General features: G+C 41.7%; 1 protein-coding gene across 1 annotated transcript in view; it reads right to left on the bottom strand.

The window, feature by feature from the left end:
* The window catches only part of dok6 (docking protein 6), a 41,008-nt gene extending 31,373 nt beyond the window's left edge, over positions 1-9,635 (bottom strand). Inside the window, exon 1 of the mRNA XM_083995439.1 lies at positions 9,422-9,635. Within this exon, the coding sequence (XP_083851565.1) occupies positions 9,422-9,487 (66 nt within the window). The 5' untranslated portion in view covers positions 9,488-9,635. The remainder of the gene's footprint in view (positions 1-9,421) is intronic.
* Between the last annotated feature and the right edge of the window lie 10,603 nt (positions 9,636-20,238).

Genomic DNA, 20,238 nt, shown 5'->3' on the forward strand with positions numbered 1-20,238 from the left:
AACAACTTCTGAAGGAGTCTCTGATGGAGTTTTTTGGTCTTTTGATTTTTTTTGTCCTACATTTGAAGGCAACGATTCAAACGGAAAGAAAATCCTTCTAGAAACTGGACATCATCAAATATCTACACACATACAGACATGAAAACACCTATGCAAGTGCACACCAACACAGTTCTCACATACTGTATGCACGCACGCACGCACGCACGCACGCACGCACGCACGCACACACACAGACACACAAACTGAAGTGAGCTTAGCTGCAGAGTAGAGCCTCGAGGGCTGGTCTGTTGATTAATGAGGGGCGGAAGGCGAGGAGAAGAGGATGAAGCAGAAGTGTTAATGGAGCTATGATAGATTCCTCTAGGCCTGGTGTTTTATAGGTGAGTCTCCAGTGTATCTGCACAATGTAGCAATACAGTACCACAGAGATCTGTAAAGCTCAAGCCCTGCGTGGGAGGTGAAATATGTGGATCAGATAAGACTTGAATATAGAGCGAAATACATTCACCTTTCAAAAATCACCCTGCTAACATTATTAAAGGAATTAATTTAGGTATGAATAGATATCATGACAATACTTTAGGTCTCTTTTTTCACACACATACACAAGATGACAAAAGAGTAAGAGTAAGTCATTTACTAACTTAATTAAAAACATCTTTTAGAGGAAAGAGAGTAAAACACAACTGACACACACCCCTGGCTAACCAACAAAATGTAACATCTTTGTATGTCTGAAAGAGTTTTGAATTTCCATTTTATCATCTTGAAAGAAAGTGATCTAACAAAGCTAAAAAAAATTAAGCAAATTGGGCAAAAAAAGAAAAGAAAGTGACTCAGTTCCGCTTATATCAAACTTATTGTTTCTGCTGTGCCGTTAAAATGCGACTCCACAATTCTGCAGAGGGCTTTCAATTTGAAATGACGGATCAAGTAGAATCACGTGGCAACGTCCTGTTGAGGGGAGAGAGAGAAAGTTACATTTAGCTAATGCTATGGATTTTTATGGCCCATTGATACTCACTCATCATGTGCATGTCATTCAGGGTGCACAGCGAGTATGTGGAAGACTGGGCATAGTTCACCTACTTAGCAGGTGCAATGGTTACACAACGTTGACTATCTTAGTTGAACATGGTAAAATCAAGCAATGGACAAACTTAAAGGTTTTGTCACAATGATGACAAGTGGCAACATGAAAATCATCAGAGATCATAACCCAACCTGTTGGGGACCGCTCTTACAGAATCACAAACACAATGAAAAGTAAAAAAAAAAAGAAAAAAGATTAAAGTCACTACTTTTCATCCTCTGGGGACCATGATTGTCTAAACAAAATTTGCAAAACCATTTCTGAGATGTTCTTCAGTCTGGACCAAAGTGTTGGATTGACCAAAAATAGACTGACATTTCTATCAATCACTGATAGCGCGGTTCAAAAAATGATGGAGAACAGAACAGAACAAAAACAGATGGAGAAAAGGTCTGTTTGTATAAGATTGCTGTTTTTTCCATCTTTGCTTGAATGTATGGTGTTGAAGCAAATGTTTTGTGCGTTGTCAGGATGCAGGGTCCGCTGGGACTGGAAAGATTAAATAGCCATGAAGAGAGACTTCTCCCCCGATGGGATTATAGAACTTTGCACTTTACAAAGCAGCTCATCAGAAAACACCAGTAGCGCAATGTGTCTACGAATGGATTTCTGGAAACGGGACAGAAAGCAACAGTGAGAGGGCAAGAGAGAGGAGAAGAAGAAGAAAGGGCAAGAGAGAGAAACAGAGGAGGAAAAGTGGTCGGGACTGAAAGTAAAGTTCTGTCTGGTATTCTGAGAGCAGACACTGAGTGAGGAGAGGAAAAGAGACAATGGGGCATTATTACTCACAAGTCTTTTTATGGTGAATTCCTTTATCAAGTGGGCTTTGGACATTACCAACTGCTAATAACAACATTTGTCCCTGTTCGTGACAAAAAGCTTTTTTGATAATTAGGAACAACGGGAATCAATGATGTGAAATGTTCAAGTGAGGTCCGGGCAGAGATTTATTTATGAAAGCAACTATATAATAGAGGGACATTTTTCACAATGAATAACGACTATTGGTCTGTTGTTCCCATATCCTGCTAGAGATGCAATTCATCAGGGCCAATAAGAGCTGGTAATTTGTCTTCAGGTCTTTGTCTGATGGAGGAAGCTGATGGAAACCAACGGAAATGACCACAGAATGTATAGCCCTGCATATCTGTGAATTAATGCACCGAGTCCAAAAACATCTATCACAAAACAGAAAGAAGAACTGCAAGTGGACTACATGCACCCACAAGGCACACATTCATAAACAAACCTCAGCATGTTAAAAACCCTCCATTTGCAACGTTTTAAATTCCTATTTGGCAAATCAGAAAGATGGAGTGGAGAGCGTTGCTAATTGTGGCCACAGGATGAAAGAATCTAATGATTTGCTAATTGATATAATCTGATTTCTTTTGCACAACCGGAGTCACATTTATCCATGTTGTTTGGAGGTCTCAATTGCTTCCACAAGACGAGCACAGCTGACTGTGTCTTTTCTACACTTCACTGACAAGCACAGCTCCTGGGGTGAAAGATCTCCTGACATCCACCGTTCTAGACGGCCTGTCATTGTTAATAGTGAGTGCATGAAAGTGGCAAGATCCTATCTTAAATGGCTGTGCCATCTTGGACAATAGACACATTGTTCTCCACTTTTTTTCCTTCTTTTTGCCTCTGCCTTGGTGGGTGCTGCTTGTGCACCAACAAGGGGGAACATACCCACACACCAATACAATACACACTGTCCATGTAAAGGCCACTGGATGCAGAATACAAATGCCCACTTGTAAGTCAAAAAGAGCTGAGACAAAGGAGAAATAATAACTGATAATGGAGGGAATGATTGCAGACAGAGCGGAGAGGAAGGCACAAGTGAGTCAAAAAAATGTACTTCTGTCCCATATCTAATCACCGAAAGGACAAAACTGTGTTATTTGATTGTTAATGTCTCGATCAATCATCACTGTAATGAGTTTCTTTTTCTCTGCCAGTTGAGTATCAAGTCGTAAAGGTCGACAGAACCCACCAATTCAAATTTTAGAGGCTCCTCAATAAGTTTTCTGTTAGAAAAAAACCCACATGAAATCTTAGTTTTTAGTCTTGTCACTTGACTGTTTATATCACAGATATAGGCTAGTATTCAGTCCAAGCTGAGGCTTCCTCACTGAAAAGGAGAGGAGGCCAAAAAAATTGGCTTTTGTTCAGCAGTGCATTACCTTTAATGACTCAACTGCTGTAGATGACTTAGGAGTTGTTTTGCTTGAAACTGATTGCAAGTGGATAAGTAGTTTTCACATGTAGGCTATTGAAATATAATATTACATAGCCTAGTATTTATTTGTGTTGTGCTGCAACAATTTCAAACATAAAACAAAACAGACTGAAAGCTGAAACTGATAGTTTTCTTTATTGACCAACCTGACAGTTAGCCTAATCAAGAAACAAAGCAAAACAAGTTTCAGCTCATCACTATTTATTTGAGCCCAAGGTGCCATTTTCAATGTGCTTGTTACGCCTATAACCCAAAGATATTCATTTTATGATCATCTTTAACTGAGAAAAACAGCTCATTTCCACTTCTGAGACGCTGGAACCAGAGAGTGTTTTTGGCAAAGCACATAGGCAACGTGTCAGTTATCAGGGTGGTTGCAGATTTCCTATTGATCGAATGACACAACAACTTGTCATTTAAGATGCTTAGCTAAGTAGCTATATAGCTAACATTAGCACTAACCACCAATTAAAGATTAAACTTAATTCCTTGACTCACCAACAAGACATGCAAAGCAAAGTCAATGCTTTGATGATTTTAGTTAGCCTACTTGAAAGTGTCAGACTAAAATATTCCCAAATAGCAGTTTCATGCAGTTACAGGACTTTTCAAGTAGCCTAAGCTATCCTACTTCATTTCTCGAGCAGATAGGTAGCTAGCTACTGTACATGGATTTTGCATTTCAGGACTAAACATTCAAAGCCACGAGTTAGGAGTATTAAACCATGTAATTTGATGTATTCAAGCAGTCACAACATATTTGCCACTATTCTTTACTGTCAATTTCTGCTGTATCATGGGATAGGACACTGTAACAAAAGCACACACTCTTTCACACATTAAACTTCCCTAAAACCTTCCTTCAAGGCCAAAAATGGAGGGATTATAATAAGTCCTGTGCTGCAGTAGTCGTCGTACACAATCCGTAAATTACATACAGTTATTTGCCCTAACAACAAACTGCGTGCACACCCAAGATTGTGAAATGGTTCACTCATAAAAAAGCAATTTTAAGATCCCAAATCACTTCAGTAAATCCATAAACAGGACTGTAAACCGCGTTTTTGCAAATGATATCCTTGTATTAGGATGATGAATAACTTAAATTTTCAGCCTGTATTATTTGTTTACATCCACACTTTGGGCTGATTGTATTTTCACACTCCTACTCATTCTCGGCCAGACGTAATGCATTTTTAATGTGTTTTCTGTTTTGACATTTAATGTTCTGGTTTGACCAACGCACTCTCACAGCTGCACTTGGGTGGCAGTAAAGAACAACTTTCAAAATGTACTTTTCTCATCACAAACTGCATTAACGGTACATTGTATTAAGTAAATACATTTTTTGGATCTTTGCTCATCAGTCTGTTTATTCAAATTTTATTTAGGCATATGTTTAAAGGAGATTAGGCAGCGCTGCAGTTCAACACAAAAAACAAGTCAGAGTCTTGAAAATTTATTCTGACTAAATGATAATATTTTGGGAAAAATCAACATATTCCTCAGTATTAACATTTGCTGTGGGTTCTTCATTATTCCTTCACTTTACATGTAGGCTACTCACTGTTTTAAATATCTGAAATCAAGTTGAATTCTAGTCTTCTACTTCTACTGCATATTTGATCGTTTAAGGAGAAGTTGGTGTTGAGTTTGTTGTGTGTGCTGTTAATCTCGGTGAAAATATTGGTTATGTTACTGTAGTGAGAAATAAAATTTCAACAAGAACCTATCTGTGTGTGAAGTCTACACGCTATGTGCTCCGCGTTTTCCTAAAATATTACATATCTGCCTCTGAGCCAGGATCGGATCTACAGCTCCTTTGAAGTGTCAAAACATGTTTGTGAATGGAGAGCCTGAATGGCAGACAGACTCACCTGCAGCAAACTTAAATGACCATTTTTGTTAAGGCTCGAAGAAAAGTTGGACAGACGAGGGGAAAATATTAAACATCTGACCTTTTCTGTTTACCACACTGGTCCTAAACCTGGGAAACATGCACCTGGGCTGAGACTGACACACATCTTAAGGTCATGTTATTCAGCTTTTCAAGACGAGTCCATCTCAGAGATAACATCTGCAAAATGGCAACATCACTATACTGCCGTTTCTCAGACTGTGCCAGACTTTATGGTTTTCTCTTTGCTGAGATATTTCACTTATATTTTGCTCTTGTGAGCGTTTAGTTTGTCTTCATGTAGTTAAAAAAAATACTGTATGGTACAAAGCCACAGGATTAAAATTAATTGAGAATCCACACACTGTTCTCTGGCAGCAGATTGTTTACTTGTTTGTCGGGTGCATGTGTGTGCCAATTCGTCAATGCTGAACCGAGCCAATTTGTGTGTGTTTGTGTGCGTCTGTGTGTGTATGGGCCTTTGCTCGGTGTCAGGGGGAATAGCCTGTTGGGGTTATGGAGGGTGCAGTGTGGGGTGATGAATAGGATGCTTTTGTGCTCAGTCTCTCAACTGTCTGCAAACCAGTGAAGGAGAGAAAGGTGAGAGAGAAAGGGGGACGAGGTGAGGGGAGATAGCCAGATAAAGGGGAAGAAAAGAGGGGAAAAAAGGGAAGAGAGATAATGTAGGGGAGAGGGAGATGAGAGAGACACTGTGAAGTGTGGGGAGTACAGGTGAGACGCTGGGGGACGGGGTTGTGGGGCGGGGGACAGGGGGGGGGGGGGGGGGAGAATGGGTGGTAAGGTGAGGGAAAGAAGGGAAACATGAGAAAGGAGAGGAAAGAGAGAGAGAAACTACTTGTGCATTCAAGAACACTGCACCGTTGTCTCCTCAGCCAACAAAGAGACAAAGAAGTTGGCTAATGTAGGAAATCGTTCCTATTCATGTCCGTGGAAAAAGAAAACACATGTCCCAGGAGAAAGGGAGAAAGACAAACAAAGAGAAAGCGAAAGGAGAGAAAGTGCCCCGCTCGGTAATTTTGATCACTCTGCAGAACACAGACCTGACCTCGTGGCCTCAACCTTCACACATGATGGGGTTTGGAAATGAGCCAATCATATTGACGGATGTTGATGAATTCAGCCAAAGCTGCTGCTGTTGGCATGGCCACTTTAATACGTATCGCATAAAGAGAACCATTCGACTGTACCACTTTCTAATAAAAAATAATGTATAATACATTCTAAATGACACAGCATTGCAATGGAGAGCCAGATGGGAGCATTAGAAGGTCAACTGTGATGCAAAGTCTTGATATGTGATATTTGAAAGACCTTTAAACACACTTTATAAAAAATATGATATAACCATCCCATGAGGATGAAAACAGCCAGGACCTTTCTGGCCTAAAAGTCCATTTGAGAAGGTACATCTAGTTACTCTGACAGGTGGGCGGGGTGTCAAACCCTAGCGCTTTACTGGTAGCAACAGAAATGTGTCTGTAGCACTGATCATCAGAAACTGTCAAAAACCGAAAGTGGCATCTAAAAATGAAATGATTAGCCTTTCATTCCAAGAAATGAACGCCACCACTTTGCTTATCGATTAATTGTTTGCAAGCAAAATCATTGTCTGATTCCCGCTTCTCTCTGCTGCTCTTCTTATTCTCGTGTCACAATGTGAACAGGATATTTGAGTTATTTGACAGACAAAAGCAAACAGTGCTTTCTCATTTTATTACAAAAGAATCCGATATATCATGAAAATAACCTGCAGATTGATTAGTAATGACACTAATTGTACAGATAGATCAAAATAAGGCTGTTTTTCAGTCAACATTCCTGAACATTTGTCTGTTATTATGAGTTAAACATTTAAGATTTTAGTTTTGAAGGTGAACTGACAGAAAAAGCAACAATTTTTAAAAGCAAAAGCACTTCTTTTTTTTTGCCTATCATATGTGACGATTTCTCCTTTCGTTTTCCTTTTTCTTTGAAACTGAATGTCAGAACAATCTTAGGATGTGCCGAGTAACAAACATTTGATTAAATGATACCAGTCCCAGTGAGAGGATGGACCATTAGAGGTGTGGTTTGCACTTTTGGCAGCATTATTATGAGGAGGAAAAGGGAGCACATTGCTTTCCATGTTACAAACCCTGAATGTGGGTCTGCATGCATCAGAATAATGATGCTCCATGCCTCTCACAGTAACCACAAACATTATTGAGCCATCGATGAATGTCAAAAATTAGACAGAAATAAAATGAAGTAAATATGATGTTAGGGTTCACGTTGCAAATGGGCCACAAAACAACACTTTCTGGATTTTAGCCAACTCTGAATATAATTTCCCCTGCATCCAGATGTGTATCTCTCCAGTCCACCCACGCATGCGTGTCTGTCACACATTTGGATTTTCATCTCTGTCGAAAATACTTGAAATTATGCCATTTAGCACCAACAAGCTATTTCTCTCCACAGAAGCACTAATCAAACAGGAGCAATAATCACAGGCATATCACTGCCTGTTGAATGAGGCGTACAAACACCTATTCAGTTTTGTTGTTTTTGTATCTGATTCAGAATGAGTATTGGCCTGGAATAACTAAGAGACGGATAAATATTTTCTGTCTACCCCCACCAAGGTCCTCTGAGGCCATCGCAGCATGGCTTTTCTATGATGAAACAGCAGTGAGCGGTGGAGGGCTGAGGGAGTGGGCGATCAGGACACAAACTGTTTTTCTCCACAAACAGCAGGATGAGATGTGGAACTGGCAGAGATATGGCATCCATACCTCCAGCACAGCCCAACACAGCGTGCCGTGCATCCTCACCAGCTTTGCAAAGCCAGAGCCTCTCCAAACGCACATGTCCTGTTCCTCTGAATGCATTGAGCTAATAACATTATGCAAGAAGTAAATAAACCGAGCCGACTGTATAGGAGCGAGTTAATTTGCATGTTAACGACTACAAGTGTCTTGTGCTTTCATCTATTATAATTGGGATTATGTTGAGCGCAGAAGCAGTGGAGGTTTCTCTTACTCAACAATGATTACTCTCAAAGAGTAATCAAAGATAGCCTCAACAGCGGTAAACAATAGCAGAATAGTGCTGATGAGACCAGGTGATGATGTGAGGAGGCAGACATCATTAGCCTCCATCATCACACTTCATCAGAGGAGAGGGAGTGTGCCCGCTCTGTTAGTGTAATGAGCTGGAAGTATGAACAAAAGCAGATGGCTTTATGAGTCACACAATAAGGCACACATAATTGAATATATATCATTCATTTCAACATAAGCAGTTAAGCCGTTTTTTTTTTTCTTTTTGTGCCTTCTACTCGCTGTATCTCAAAGGAAATCCATTATCATGGCACCAAGGAGCCGCAATCACACCGAATCAGCTGGAGTTCAATGACACTTTTCATTACTGGGCATAATTCATCAAGGCTGAAAGAAAGTTAAAGTAGAGTGAGGCTGCGCTGACTGATAACAGAATGAGTGGTGATAAACAGCATTCCTAGTTTTTCTATTATGTTGTTGGGACTCATATCTCATTATGACACTAAAATGATGTAGTATAGCTAAATTGAATGTTTGTAGCCTATGTTATTGTGTGGTTTATATCTGTCAAAACATGTCAGTCAAAAGTGGCATCATTTGCTCTATGATATTTTCTCTTTCTGACTAGTTTATTCCTCTGGTTAAAAAAAAAAAAGTGTTGCAGCTTCACAAAGTCACAACATTTGGTGTTAAGTTTCTCAAAGACAATAAAGTTACAATCCAGAAACTGAAAACAGCATTAGTGGGGATGTGATTTACAATTTACAAAGACACGCACATGACACCCAGCTGTCAATCATCTTAACATCTCAGCATGAGCAGATTTCTTTTTTTTTTCTTTCTTTACATAAAAGCATGAGTGAAAACTTGGCCGCTGCTCGTGCTGCTCTAATCTGTTTTTTCTCTAGAAGAGCTCCACAGCGGGAGCAGCTTCCTATGGAGCAAATTAAAGCCCCTCTCTCTTAATCCAGCAGCCGCCCCTGAATTGCTTAAAGACCGCAAACAACTGGAACTCCTCTCCCTCTTCATCCTCCAACAACCTCACTCCCCTCCTCCTCCTCCTCCTCCTCCCGTGTCTCCTCCGCCGCGCAAGAAGCAAGTGCAACAGTACTCACCCCCAGTTTCTTACTCCGTATCCTCACGTATCCCTGTTTGACTATGTCGTTGAAGTTGGAAGCCATGGTGAGGGGAAGCAGGCAGCTTCCTGCCCGGGGCGAAAGATGAAACAAAGTAACCTCTATTATAAGGTGGCTGAGTCTTTTAAAACGCGAGGCTGGGTCGTTTCGACATCCGGCAGGACGAGAGCGAGCGGTGGGCAACCTGCTCCTGTGTCAGCGCTCAGGCTGCCCGGCTTCAGCGGCGCGATCCATCCGGGAGAGAGGAGGGAGGGAGATACCATTCGTCAGCTGATTCACTTGAGCCGGAGAGGAGAGGAGAGCGGAGCGGAGCAGCGGAGAGGAGAGGAGAGGAGAGGCGCGCTTCCTGGACCACACCATCCCCGAAAACACGGAGGGGGTGGGGATATGTGGCGACCGAGGAGGGCGGGAGAGGGGCATCTTTAAATCAGAGGAGGAGGAGGGGGAGGAGGGAGCCACTATTTATGTGAAAAATGAGCCCAGTCATAATATCATAGTCACATATCTAGAGTGAAATAATAGCCAATTAAAAATGTATTTTGATCTTAAAAGTGACCTTTCTAACCCCTGAGTGGAGAAATGACTCAGCCCCTTAATGCTCATGTTGGCTTATATAGGAACATTTGCCAACTTTAGGTGGATATTGTCCCTTAACTGCATGTTTTATGATCAGTTCTTTTTTTATTTATTGAGTTTTTTACACAACCGATAGTTAGGCTACACGGTTTAATTTTCTAACTTTACGAATTGTCTCTTCCAGTGACACTTTTAGCATTGTCCCCCACAGTGGTCACTAACAGTCACTAATGGCCCTTAATAGTTGCTGCTCAGCTGAACTCATGAGCTTGATTTATTTTTTAAGTGTCAACTTTGCAGATTAGAAGAAAAAAAATCCATTTTCAGCTATTACTTTATGATAGGAGTAGTTTATGAAGAATTTGGTTGGTCTGTTACAGGAGGCTAGGCTGTAGAATAATGGACTATTGAATACGCTACTGGGTGGATATTGATGTATTTGAGGAGAATTAGAGACATGATCTTGCAGCAAACTAAAAGGAAACCATTTTGATAATAATTGATTAATGGAAAAGCCTGCATGGTGGCACAGTGGTTGGCACTGTCGAGGCACATCAAGAAGGTTCCCTCGCCCCATGGCTCCAGCCTCAACCCTGAAGTGGTACTGTATAGATAATGGGTGGGCGATTAATCACTTTATGCAATAATGACAAATATTAACTGTTCCAACATCAAATATATTAGGAGATGCTGTTTTGTCTGATGTGATAATGTTATTTTGGTTTTGGACGAAAGAACTAAGAATGTAACCTTTGGCTTTAGGAAACCATGAAATATATATCAAGGGAAAATAATAAGATGAACTGATTGATTTCAATCGTATATTGCAGCCATAGTTATATTATATGTTTTAGACACATTGATCGTGACTGTGAATCTCTACAACAAATTGGCAATAACTTTATTTTCTACAGTCATGTTGGGTTGGCTACTATTTTGATGTTTGTTTGTTTTTTAGCATACCCTGCAGAAACCTTGATTTTACTGTGTTTGGATGCATGTCATTGATCTTTTTGATCACATCAATCATGTAGAAGTGAATTCTCAATGCCAAGATCAAGGTGCTTGCCTTGATCATTAATTACACTCAGTGTGTACAGTACATGTTTTAGTGAATTTTGATGTAACTTTTGAAATGTGAAGCAACCATTTAAATCCAGGCCTCATGTTTCCCCCCCAACAATATGTTCAAAGAAAATATGCAAATATAACAGAGCTTGGTATTTAGACTAATTTGCAGCCCACTTTGTACCTTGCCTTTTGGTTATTACCTGTCTGAGTATGAATATAATTTCCATATTTTCAACCAGACAGGCCGCTAATAAGGAAATACAATTTGAGACTGCCAGTGTGTGAGCACCATGTTTTGTCATTATTAGGTGTCTGTGAATTGATGTTGTTTGATTTGCTGCATAATAAAACAAGATAGTCCAGTGGCCAATTAAAGGATCAAATAAACTGTAAGTGAAACAGACTGTACAAAGCTCTCAGCCACCGCCTGCAGCTTGTATATTGTAGACACAATGCTGCAGATTGGCAATCAAAAAGCTCTAGAAATAACAGGCACAGAGACTAATTTTGATCCCTGCCAAAGCTATAATCCTGATCGGGATGGAGCGACAAGTGTGGCTCGGGTTGTGTAACCGCACTCATTGAAATCCTTGGTATTAGACAGCAGATGGCTCAGGTATATTGATACGAGGAGCTGCTATTACTTTTGTTGATTAAAATGTGGAGAAGAGAGATTGCTTATGTAACAGAGTTATGCAAACAGCTATATGATTTAGTGGAGATCAGAGTCATCCAGAGTACCCTCTACACCGATTCCTTTATCTTACACTCTATAGATTAATGTTGCAGCATCAGAGAACAGATTTCCTTTAATAAATGAGTACGTGAACGTTGCAGCATACCCTGTCTATTGTAGCTCTGCACAATTATCCTATTGCTCACACTTATTTATTTATTTGTCGAGCTGCATCGAGAAAAAAAAAAAAGAACTCTTCTGAGACAGAGGTTGGCCTTTGTTCAGTGTGGCAGAGATGGCTGCCACTTTGAGAAGAGCTTTTCACTCAAGTGTCAGCTTTTGAGTCTTCTGAGGTAAAACTCGACGTCTCTGTTTTACCGTCGTGTTCGTCACATTCACAAGGGCATACACACACACAGACACACACCAGCAAGCTCCCACCACCCCCCCAGCCCCCCCTCAACAAACAGCTTGACTTTGATAGTCTTCATATCTCCCTGGAAGTGTCCTCAAATTCCTGACTTGTCAAAGTTGTTTTGTCTTCATAATCCTCTTTGTACAACATGGCCCTGTTCCATTCCCACTGCCTTGTCATCCTCTCTCGAAGAAAACAATGCTGACAGCAACAATGCCTTTTCATTGCGCTAAATATTGTGCTCTGGTGACTGTCATTATTACCAAGAACTGTCCTACTTTCGGGGGAAGTAATTGCCTGCTGTGATACAAGACCAACAACCGGCCCGGTCTCGGCTGGTCTCAGGTAGAGAGGCTGCATGCCCAGCGTGCAGGATGCCACGCCAGCCAACATATGGCCCTGACATACTTGAACGGCTGGCGACAGGGTCAGATGTGTTGAGAGTTGCTCAAGAGCAGGGAGACCTTCATCAAGGTCAGGAGCAGAAAGCAAGCCAGAAACTGCTGAGCTGTGGGGAAACGGCTCTAGTCCAGTGTAACTGTTTACCAGGCACTGACCTCATAATCATCAACATCTTTCACGGTCGCATACTCACATCCAAGTCCCCTCATGTCTGCGATGATTAATAATCGGAAGACTGAGCTGCTCACAGAGAAACTATGCCATCCGTTACAGGCACTAACCAACTACCCCAAAAAAACTGTTTATTCAGTTACAGCCAAGGGAGAGGGAAAAAAAGCAAACTTTAAATTGTTTTGATGGTCTGGTGAAATATTAAAATTGCCTTTGCATTAGATGCTCAGCTTGTCTCAGTGCTATTTGGCAAACATTCGCAAGCACAAACAGCTAAATAATTAACACATTCTAAAAAGATAAGCGGGGTGAATGAGTGTAGGGAGGAGAGAAATGCCGCTCCGTGCTTAGTTGTTTGCCAGGTAAGCATTTTTTTTTACATGAGGCGGAGGAGAGAAAATAGAGATCTCACAGGCAGAGTTATGGTAATGCTCTGCTGCAGGTTCTTGCACTCATGCTTCTTTTTTTTTTTCTTCTTTTTTTTTTTACAGCAACCCGTATCAGCCTGATATGTTAATAGGCACAATGGGATTTGGGTTTGATTAAATGTCAATGCCTGGAGGAAACAAGAGAGCGTGGACAGGGAAGGAGAGAAAGAGAGAGAGGGAGAAAAAAAAGCTAATTTCTCAGAATAAGAGATGTGGGCTGATTTGGGCTCAGTGGGTCCTTGGCCATGCAAGGAGGACATTGGTTAGTCACACATTTCAGGACAGTTAAGGTTGTGTGTAGTCCCAGAGGAACGGGCCGTGACATGTTTGTGATTTACTCCATAACAGTGAGAAGCAGAAGTGGTTGGAGGGCTTCTCTGTCCTTCTGCAGAAGGTGAGTCATGAGAGTGGGCGATGTGAGAGGGTCCTTTACTTCGCTCACAGACGAGTATATGAGTGGAGTGTATAAGCCTATTATAAGGGGCCCATGCATTACCAAATTAACCAAATAATTTTTATCCGAAGAGGATAAGATTTAATTTTCAGCTGTGTGTCTGCTTGGGCAAATTAATTTGCAAGGCGATCTGGGAGATGCACCTTTTCATGGTTGTCCGTTTTAAATTCCAGCCATCTGAAACGAGGCAGCATTTACATGCAGAGAAGATTTAAAATTGCAAATCAGTGCATGAGTCAGACAATGAACTTTAGGTAAACTATGCAGGTAAACAAATAATCATTATACGAACTGGAGGAGGATGAAGAGTAAAGGAAAGTGATTGAGGGGGAAGATGAGGACAGATGAGGGTGAAGCAGAGGAGAGAATGCAAAAAAAAAAGAAGAAGAGGATAAGAGACAGAGGCCGCAACGTGGACACGATGAATAGAGAAGGCATGGATCACTATCAGAGACAGGCTATACCTCCTGCTGTTTTGACCCAGTCTTTGTGTCCTAAATTGGGGTCCGCCTTGTGTCACAGTACGACAGAACCCTTGGGTGGATCTCTGGAGACTTAGTCGTTCTGCTGCTGTGGCATTTCTTTTAGAAAATGACCGGAGGGGAGGCTGAATCCACAGTTCATCACACTCAGCTCCTCGTGGAAGATATAGAGGAGCAAAACAGTTGCCTCACTATACACACCCACAAGAGCGATGAGAGGCCTGTTTTGGCTTTTTCTGTTTTTTTTTTCATGCAACATAGATAGCTAATTTGGAAACCAGAGGCTGGATTCATCAAACTATCTAAGTGAGGGAGTGGCCGGTCTTGGATCACTGACCAAGTCCTTCATGCGACCATCTCATTCATTTTAATCGCCATTCATACTCACAGACACTTGATAAATTGGCGCCCATGTTGCTGAGATTCATTCATATATTCCAGTCTTTTGGAGGTGTTGTTCTGATGAGTCTTCTATTCTTCAATTTCACACCATTTAAACGTTATTATTGTTGTCAACACTTTAACTTGACATAATAAACCGACATAATGACCTCGCTTTATTTTCGGATTTGTAAATTTCCTCTTTATCTCGCTCCGTCCAGACTAAGGTCAACTACAGAGCTCCACATACTTAAACTAAAGCAGGATTAATGCTAAAGGCAACCTCAGCATGACAGACGCTGGAGTCCAGAGGGTGTGAACCAGGGTCTTTAAGGTCACAGGACACTCTCCCCCCTCCCTCCCTCTGCCTCTCTGCAGCTCCTGATCCTCCATCTCTCTATAAACACTGTGTAATTATACATTCATCAGCGCATGTGGTGCTGCGTCTCTTTAACTCATCACAGCCTCTCGGCCAAAAAAGAAGAAAAAAAAAAAGTGGGGGCAACAGACAAGCGTGACTAATATGTATGCCCTGTAGAGGGCAATATTGTCTGCAGCGTTAGGAGGAGTACTTTGAAGGGGCTGTTTAAATGTCTTCATGTTTCAACTGTATGATAATGAGATGCTTGTTCGAACACTCCATAAGGTGATGAATGAGGCCATATAAGCCATGTATCAGGCTGTTTATGTTGCTGCATAAAATGGAGATATTGTGTAGTTTGTTGTTGCGAAGTCCTGAAATACTGAGGAGGGGGATCTTTATCATGGTGCATCTCATTTAATACGACACTGCATCAAACGGTCAGGTGCAGATTCATGAATTTCTTTGCAAAGTGTATCTGCCATGAGCCTCTGCTCTGTGTGAGAACGGTTTAAGTGTGATCCCGGTACCTGAGGGTCATATTTGGCTAAAATGGCACCTTGAGAGCTGCAGGTTATTGGCTTCCTTATTTAATCTGACTGATTTAATATAAAACAGGTGATGCTTGTGCTCTCCTCAATGGTCATGGCTTGTGGGCCCTTCGTCGGGATTGGCAGAAGCACATGACTCCAGTGCTCACCGTCCAGGTCGGGACAAAGCTACTATTTTACCTCCCGGGCCCACTTCACAACGGCTCATGTGTGAGCATGGAAAAAGAGTGGAAATCAAACCTCCTCTGTAAATACACGAAAGGTCAGAGATGACGTCAGAGTCCGGGGACAGCCTCCTCCGTGATTTTGTGGCCCATCATCGGCGCCTGATTCGTTGCACCTCTTTATATTTTGCACCCTGTGCACCCTGACCATGATCCCAATATAAATGCACTCACACACACTTCTGTCACAGAGGTGTGTTTGGTGTATCGCCCGCTGCTCTGCTGCGCTGCACCACGTGTTGCACACAACTACAGAAGGAATCATTCTCGCTGACTTTGAGAAAAACTTAAAAATAAAGTTATTTTGGGATTCCTTTTGAGGTAGTGTACCATGAGCTGTAGTTTTTCATGAGTTCTTTAATTTTTCATGCTGTGCTCTTCTTCCACTACCCCTGGGCCCTCTAGGCCTTGGCCCAAGACTCTCCCACTTCCTCTTTCTTGTATTATGACTGACTGCAAAGGAGTGTGTGTGCCTGGCTGCCATGCATGGCCTTATTGTTTGTCCGTGACCCTCAGCAGTGCTGTATGTAGCTTTTCAGACTGTTCCTTGTTGTCTTGCCAGGCATCTCTTTTCTGTTCCAGTTCTTTCCCAACAGTTATTTTCCTTTCCTTTGCAAACAAGTGTTTGTTGGACATGCAGGCCGTCTGATTGTCCCTCGGATATAGGAAAACTCTGCATGCCACATTCTTGAGCAACATTTTTGTTATTATTGTTATCATTAGTGCGAGCCTAGCTGATCCACATCGGGAGGACACATAGGAAATCTAAGTAGCTGACTTATAGAAACGTCTTTCTGTAAAAGTAAGTCTCCTGTAAAACAACTGGAGACAACTGGAAGGCTTCAAACTCCTCCAAAGGAAATATCTGAATTTGTTTCTTTAAATGCCCAGATTTGATTCAGACTTGTCATTATTTATTCTGAGGGGCAGATCTAACAGCAGAGCAGTCTGGGAGGCAGCCAGCCCCTCCTGGAGAGGTACCGTAAGCACAACTTTCCCTATTCCGCAGTGCTTGTTTTAGGAAAGGCTTTTACATGTGGCTCACATCTGCATCCAGAGCATAAAACTGCTTCACTGACACCTATTTATACACGAGCAAATGTCAGCGTTAGCGTCTTTTGTGTGCAAATTGTTGACAATAAATCGAGTGATATTTCCTCAGTAATGAGGCGTTCTGTCATGACTGAAGTAAGATGAATGCACGTACGACAATGTGTGCATACAAAGATGCCTGTGTGCAAGACGGAGGCAGACAATGAGAGACAACATAACATGTAAATATGCAGATGTACACGTTTAGCATAATCTGTAAGGAGTGGCTGTGCCAGATGTTCCTAATTGGGTTTACTCACATGAACTAAATCATCACGCACGTGTCTTAGGTTTCTGTCAAACAAGGGAACCTTCTCTCCTGGAAAATCTCCTTTATTTGCGTTGGACTGAAAAACAGAGAGACTGTTTGATCCCCCTGCCTCCTGTAATTAACCTGCTACAACACACTTGGCCAAAGCCTGCAGTTCCTGACATTGTGTAGCTGCTGAGAATCCAACACACCAAAAGGTGCTATTTCTGACCTAGGATTCAATATGCGCCACTTATGCTCACATTACAAATGACACCAGAATAGCCCATGAAGAGAACCATTGTTCTGACAGTATTAGGTCACACTGCTCACACCTCCGTAGAGTAGTCCAATCACGAATCCATGATGATTTTTTTTTTTCCTTTTGGGAGACCTGGATTGTAACAGTGGACACACATTTGAAGATGATCTGTTTTTCAGTGGGGTCATCTTGTCTCATGGTGGAGTAATTATCTCACATGAGCTCAGGCAAGTCAAAAACCATTAAATACATCTCAGCACCAACACTCCTTTGACCCATTTAAAGTATCTGCTATACTGGTAAAATTCACTTGAAAATGCAATTTGAATCTGTTGCTTAAAGATTCTCAATTTTGCTCCTGTAGTTGGGTGGTTCAGTCGCACGAGAGCCCGTTGGAAATGAATGGTTATTATAAATCAAATGTCTAAGATTTGTCTGAGTTTGTTTTAAAAGCACAGAGGCCTAAAATAACTAAATAATTATATGAGTCACCTTGCCACTCAGGAAAAACTTATTTTTTTCTCCACCAAAGTACCCACTCCATCTTTGCAAAAACACATTCACAGTGTGGCTATGTACATGTAATATTTTTGGATCATGAGGGGAAAAAACCCACTCCCTGTCAAATTTTATGTTTTGTTCATCTGCCAAAGTAAAGGTTTGACAAGAAGGAACACAGTCATTACCACTGGCAACCATAACTTTTCACCTCGGTGCTGACGGCTTCCCTGACTGCATCACCGCTATCTGATTCCCATCCAACCATGGTAGGACAGGCGGGCGCAGGCACAGCACATAAACAAACAGGTGAGTAAGTGAAAAAATACAATTAAACCTAAATGTAAGGCAGATGTACACACACAAAATGCAGAAGCACACACAAACTGTGTGCCTTCTCTCTCCCTGTCCCTCTCCTCAGGTATATATGGTTTCTTTGACACAGTCTGCCAGTCTGCTGCCATGCAGCGCCACATTTAGCTCTGCAAGGAGCGCCAGACTGCAGCAGAGCAGGGCACAGTGAGGAGGTTATTAATGGCCTTCCTTATTTTAAACGACAGTGTGAAAACACTGGTGGCAGCATGCAGACCCTGCTAGCTGCAAGCTTGTCTTTCATCCCATCTGTCTTCACTGCACTCTCCTTGGTCCTAATGGGTCTGTGGCTGTCGCTCTGTCAGTTTACGTCTAACTGATGTGTTGGACCGATGCCTTAATTATTTGAAGCCAGCAGCATCAAACAATATAATATCACTAAACAATGTTCCAAAAACCGCCCATACATAACTTTACGTTAACTTGATTCTTGTATTGTTTTCCAAAACTCTAACATTTAAACATGATATTCCAGCCCAATGTCATGCTCTTGAAGGAGTCAGAATCCAAATGTCACACAGTTTTCTCTAGCCTTCAGGTTATCTCTTTGCCCTTTACCTCCCTCTTGCATTTTCTCCTTTTCACTCTCCTCCTCGTCTTCTTGCCTTTCATTCCTCAGAGCCTCTGAACGCCACCTATCACCACACCCTGCTGTGAGTTTTGACACCTGTCTGATGTATGCCTCTCTTTTCTCTCACAGGGCCCGGGTGCACATAGATGGCCTATCAATCACTCTGCAGCCCCTTCTCCTGCACAGCTTCGCCAGTCACTTGTAACTGTTTTTAATCTAAACATGATATGTCAGAGCGTCAACAGAGCACGCAGGCACTATATCTCCTTTATAACACAGTTCATGACCAGTAAGTTAATGTTCATGTATTATGAGGCTCAGCATGAATGCAGCATATACTTTACCCTCACACTTCCTAATGTAAATAGACAACACAGAAAACTAATTTAACAGGATTGTATTTATATTATTTCACATGGTGTCACTGGGCCAGCTCCTGTATATTCAACCCATCAAGATTTAGTGGTACTTGTCTGGGGAATAACAAAGACTGGCAGCCTGAGTCACAACTTATTGCAGCCCTGCAGACATCATAACACTGTCGGACATCGATATGGTGGAACCTATTATGGATTAGTCATTTCACTCCACTGCTGCTCAGAAGCAAATGAGGAGTGACGACTCTGCTCCCTGGTGACGATCCAAAAAAGGAAAGCTGGGACATTTGAAATCAAATGCTTCCGCTCTCCATGGTTTTTAAGGAATAGCTGGCTGGTATGGATGTAAGGGGAAGCAGGGGGTGAGCGTCACATCCTGAGAGAGTTTCACATCAGGGGTGCAAGGCTTCGCCCTCAAATGGTGCAATGAAACCTGGAAGTCTGGGGGATTGGGTTCAGTCTTCATCCAACCCACAAAGCCCACCACTTCAGTGGCTCCCTGCAGCACTTTGATCTCTGGTGTTTTGGCACTGCCTGCATGTTAGAGCAAATGTGAAATGAGTCATTGCTGTTCAAGTTTTAGTTCATTGTTGTCCTTTGAAATATGAAGACATGACGACCTGTATTGACCCACACCAGATGAGCTGTTCAAGGACCACTGTTTAAGATACATTGTGCGTAGCTTTTTCATTTGTGGACTATTAAGAGAAGATTTCCCCGTCAAAGTCCCCAGCGACAAAATATTATTTACGCCTTCATTTTCAAGATTGTGCTAAGAGAAGTAATCTGAGGCAGTGTGGCGCGCAAGGCTGGGATAAATCAGTACAAGTAAACATGCTTCTGAGTTATGTTCATGTTGCTTACCAAAAAAAAATCAAGAAAAGAAATAAATATGCGGCACCACCCCCACTGCCACCACAGAATTACTGCAGGAAATCCAATAATAACATTAGTCTGGAAGACACATCTGCTACATACTTGAAGCAAACACTATTTATCGTACCTGGATGATTCATGATTGAAAGGCATCAGATATTGATTAGGGTTATAAATCCTAATGAAAGTATAATCAGTTATATATGGTTAACGTGTGATGCACAATGCCTTGAAACCAGAGGAATATCAAACTGCCAGAAGCAAATGTGTGAGAGAGTTGTGGAGATTGTAGTATTTTATTGCAAA

Source organism: Trachurus trachurus, assembly GCF_905171665.1.
Source record: "Trachurus trachurus genome assembly, chromosome: 20".
NCBI lineage: Eukaryota > Metazoa > Chordata > Actinopteri > Carangiformes > Carangidae > Trachurus > Trachurus trachurus.